General features: G+C 37.6%; 1 protein-coding gene across 1 annotated transcript in view; it reads right to left on the bottom strand.

The window, feature by feature from the left end:
* Positions 1 to 2,618, bottom strand: part of LOC104949616 (transforming growth factor beta receptor type 3-like) — a gene marked incomplete at its 3' end in the record, with an annotated part of 5,595 nt that extends 2,977 nt beyond the window's left edge. The window contains exons 1-2 of the mRNA XM_010775998.1: positions 2,543 to 2,618; positions 1,402 to 1,487 (exon numbers count right to left, since the gene is read on the bottom strand). Of these exons, the coding sequence (XP_010774300.1) occupies positions 1,402 to 1,486 (85 nt within the window). The remainder of the gene's footprint in view (positions 1 to 1,401; positions 1,488 to 2,542) is intronic.
* Positions 2,619 to 5,362: the final 2,744 nt, after the last annotated feature.

Below are 5,362 nucleotides of genomic sequence, written 5' to 3' on the forward strand. Positions count from 1 at the left end.
TATAAAGGAACTACAGCACGGTCACATGACTTCACGTCACCACCGCTAAGCTAAAGGCGGCTAATGTTGGGCTATAAAGGAACTACAGCANGTTTCGCCGTTGAGAGAGTGTGTGTGTGTGAGGAGCTCCACAAATTGGTCCATTGGGTTGTCGTTACGTCACTTGGTTCCCGGAAGAAAAAAATGGAAAAAGAGAAATGTCCAACGAGGCGTTCTGGGGCAGCATAGACAGGACTTCTCCACGCCCTTTGTGAATCAGAGTGGACTGAATGCTACTTCAAAATAAATAGATTTGAGTTGTACAAGTGTTTATCTTGTTTTTCTCTTTATGTATTTGACTCCCCAGTCTTTGGACTACAGCCAAACTAATGTCCATCAACCTCTTCAGGCAAACTGCACCACACTAAATACAGAACATATATCCTAATGTATTGATTTGGAAAAGTTGGAAGATAGACAAGGATCTTCAGCAGGATAATCTCCACACAATGACACCACTTTATGATTTTTGAAGTAAAAAGCTAATGTTGGGCTATAAAGGAACTACAGCACGGTCACATGACTTCACGTCACCACCGCTAAGCTAAAGGTGGCTAATGTTGGACTATAAAGGAACTACAGCACGGTCACATGACTGCACGTCACCACCGCTAAGCTAAAGGCGGCTAATGTTGGGCTATAAAGGAACTACAGCACGGTCACATGACTTCACGTCACCATCGCTAAGTTAAAGGCGGCTAATGTTGGGCTATAAAGGAACTACAGCACGGTCACATGACTTCACGTCACCACCGCTAAGCTTAAAGCGGCTAATTTTGGGCGTAATGACTTTTAGTCGTCTCATTTAGAAACTTGTTTAAGAAACATAGAATATAATTGTATGTGTATTTTTTGTCGTCGAACTAAACGTGTGAATCTCTTCAGTGTGTTAACCACTCACGTTATTTTAGGGGAACCAAAAGTGCTAAAATACTGACTAATTTCTGGATTTTAGGATTTATTACTGCACTAATCAAATGGTTTCTCTTCTGTGTTTATGAATCAAGAACAGATGCGGAAAAAAGGGTTTGACCAGGTTCATATTTTTCTACTCGTAAAGGCCAAAAGAGTCTGAAGTGGACTAAATAACCCTTCAACATTTTTTCCTAAAGGACTAACAGCACTGACGTTTTCTTCCTGGTCAGTTTTAGTTTCCATGAACAAACAATATAGCCTATGTACTTTGTGTTTTGAGGAACCAAATATTATCCTGGCAGAAGGGAAAAGGAAATATTTTTGGATTACTGAAAAATGGATCGTCATGCCTCTCAAGGCAATAACAACTAAGGACTGGTTGCCATACATCTGCAAAGATCATTTTGTCGGTCCTGCGTTATTTAAGAGTCCCACTGATGTTCTTACCTGCTGCTTTCTTCCAGAGAAGGAGACAGAAAAGTGTCCTCATGACTCCTGACAGTGAAGGCATCGACAAAACTTCATGCAACATCCTAATGAGCAGAAATGAAATTCAGTACATAACATATTATAAAACACATTTCTTATTATTTAGGATTATTACTGATGATAGTCTCATAATGAAAGGAGCAACAGTAAGGCCACTAGAAGATTAGTTAAATGACAGAAAATGTCATTAATAATTTCAATATTTTTCAGGTTTTTGCTGCTCTTTTTGTCGTATGTGATGGTTAACGGGATATGTGTATGATTTATTGATAAAGAAAACCTTCCATGTTTTATCAAATACATTTTTTCAACAGCTTTGTAATCCATTTAGGGCAAAACACAAACACAGAAGTCTGCATTTTGTCATTTTGTTAATGCCTGCAAAACAACAACAATAATAAAATAATAGGTAGTAAAACAAGAGAACTTATATAATTTAAAAAAAAGTATGCGTAGATATACGACTAAATATGAATAAAAAACTAAAAATATAAAGAATTATACATTTTATTATTATTTAAAAAATATCAGGATAGAAATAACATCACAACAAATAATAATAAACAAAATTAAATATATAATTTCAAACAACAACAATAATAGTACCAATAGAATACCATATGTACAATACACTAATGATTAGAATGAACACAAAATAATAATGACAATAATAATAACATATTAACTTAAAAATAAAAAATAACAAGAAATAAACAAAAATATGTTAATCTTTCCTTATTTTAAACAACAGTTTTATTATTAATAGAAAAATAAATCTATAAAATGAAGCAGTACATATCACACAACATATTACAATCAATAATACTAATAATATTTATGTATTTAAACTAAATGTACATAATAGTATTAAAAAGCTAGGAGCTGAATCTAATTTCTAATTTGGTTTAAAAAATAAAAATGTGTGACAGAAGAGTACGCAGTGTTAGAGTTTATTCATTCACAAATAAATGATATTAGGACCATGGGTTCCATTTGTTCTTGTATTTGCGGTTAAAGTATATTTAAGTAATCAAAAAAAATAAAAACCCGATCTGAAAACACTTGCAGGATCAAATATGTGGAGAAAAGTTGAACTCACCTGCGGTGCGGAGGGACTGCTGCTGATCCAGCTGCTCACTGACAGGCTGCACTCACCACAACACACCACCCCCTCATTACCTCAACACACACACACCCATCATCACCTCAACACACACACACACACTCACACACACACTCCACATCCTGCAGAATGTGCTCGACTCCTCTCTGTAGCTGAGGTGAAATATTTCTGAGTGGAAATTCATGTTTTTACTCACCGGGGGAGTGAGGGCAGAGTTAAAGGGAGAGAGGGGGGAGGGGCTGAGGGATGGGGTGAGGGTGGAGAGAGGAGGAAGAAAAGGCTTTGGAAACGTCTCCAATGGAGGCCGAAGAGGGAGGAGGAAGAGGGGAGGACCTGAGGAGTCTGAGTGACAGGTGGACTGTTTGGGAGGGAAGTAAAGAGAGGACACACACACTTAATAAATATAATCTTGCATGTGACAAGATACACATTATTCGCAAAATGGCTCTTCTGCGTTATGAAAACGTTTTCTTTTGGTACTCTAAGTACACACACACACACACACACACACACACACACACACACACACACACACACACACACACACACACACACACACACACACACACACACACACACACACACACACACACACACACACACACACACACACACACACACACACACACACACACACACACACTTCTTCTACCCATTGAGACGTTAAAAACAGGGGTTATGTTTTCCCTATTTCACTCAAGACATGATAATAATAATAACAATAATAATAATAATGCATTAGATTTATATAGCACTTTTCCTGGGGCCCAAAGCGCTTCACAAGCAAGTAAAGAAGAAAAAATAACAACAAAAGTAAGAAGTGCTAAGCTAGGTGGAATAAGGGCGAGGGGTTAGAGGTTAAGGAGTAGAAGGCGAGAGTAAAGGTGAGTTTTGAGGGATTTGATGAACTTGAAGCCGTCGCTGAGTTGCAGAGAAAACATTTCATTACGAAGTAACAATACATTCATAAATAATAATACGTTTAATCTTTATAGCGCTTTTCAGGACACACAAAGCTGCTTTACAGAAGTCACATTTAACAAACACAGCTATGAATTGTGACAAGGGGGGATGGGGGTCCGAATGGGGTTTTGAGGGCTTGTTTGAAGGATTCAACCTAAAGGTTGTTTAAGGCTTTCAAGGTAGCCATGTGGTCTTTTTTTTAAATACAAATTTGTATACAATTCATTTGTATGAATAGCGTTTACCCCCACTCGACATTGAATTGTTTAAAGTATGCCTTTCTTGAGAAGAACCCGAATGAAAATGGGATATTTTAAGGACAGCGTATACAGTCTGAATATTTACTGCAGAGTTTTTGGATAATTACCTTCCTGTTAATCTATTAAATAAAGCAAAAAAATAACCCAGATTCACTAACGCTGCATGTCAGAGACTGGCAGTGCTTAAAACATATCCGCATTGACCTATTTATTTCATTTACAGTTGTTTAAAATGTTAAATAATTCACACACACATTGGACCGACATAAGGTTTAGGCTTCTTTGTTTGAGTCACGTTTTTACCTCTGCTAATGGAAAAATACCAGCATTACAATTCAGATTTAAGTGTTTTTAGGGACATGTCGACTAATAACTCTGGGGAAAAACACACTCATGTACCCAGTGTACAATGCTTTCTAAATTGCTTTTTGAGAGTTTTGTTTTTCTCTGCAGATCTATTCCCAACGAAACTTCCAAAAATGTTTTTAATGATGAGCGTTTCAGGACACATTAAAGGGAACAGCTGGGCCCCGGCTCTCCATCCATCCACTCTCAGATGGAACATATTTTGACCCAGTGCTGCAAAACTGGACAGATATTGTTGGCACTTATATTACATGTTACCCCTTTATTGAGCCCATCTGAGACCTTGTGCTTTTGGAGAAGTAAGACGAACATCAGCTGAGGTTTGAAGTCAGGCTGACCTGCAGAACACCAGCTGTCATTTCTGTCTCCACTTATGATAATAAACTTTGGAAAAAAAATGTAGAGCCATGGGTAAAAAATTATGCGTTTCTATGGTGATACAGGCTGCATGTTGTCTGGGTTATTGTATTTATGATCCAGGTATTCAATAATGATTTAAAACATGTGTTTGTCTCATACTGCCAATTTGGGGTTTAGTATCTTTCCCAAAGACACCTTGACTCCTGGGATTTAAACACTAAATAATCAAGAATAATCGCAAGAAAAACAAACTTTCCTCAAGAATGTAAAGGGGCCATATTGTGCTCATTTTCAGTTTCATATCAGTATGTAGTGTCTCTACTTTAAAGAGTCCTCTCCTGCTGATGTGCAGGTGTATATCAGTATGTAGTGTCTCTACTTTAAAGAGTCCTCTCCTGCTGATGTGCAGGTGTATATCAGTATGTAGCATCTCTACTTTAAAGAGTCCTCTCCTGCTGATGTTCAGGTGTATATCAGTATGTAGTGTCTCTACTTTAAAGAGTCCTCTCCTGCTGATGTTCAGGTGTATATCAGTATGTAGTGTCTCTACTTTAAAGAGTCCTCTCCTGCTGATGTTCAGGTGTATATCAGTATGTAGTGTCTCTACTTTAAAGAGTCCTCTCCTGCTGATGTTCAGTGTATATCAGTATGTAGTGTCTCTACTTTAAAGAGTCCTCTCCTGCTGATGTTCAGGTGTATATCAGTATGTAGTGTCTCTACTGGGACATGTCTCCATGCTTTAATGTTCAAAAAGCTCTTTATTGTTCTCGTACTGTCTGTGCTGCAGCACCTCTTTTCACCCTCTGTCTGAAACCAGATGTATATCAGTCTTTAGTGTCTCTACTTT

The sequence above is a fragment of the Notothenia coriiceps genome, unplaced genomic scaffold, assembly GCF_000735185.1.
Source record: "Notothenia coriiceps isolate Sejong01 unplaced genomic scaffold, NC01 NC01_scaffold00016618, whole genome shotgun sequence".
Lineage (NCBI taxonomy): Eukaryota > Metazoa > Chordata > Actinopteri > Perciformes > Nototheniidae > Notothenia > Notothenia coriiceps.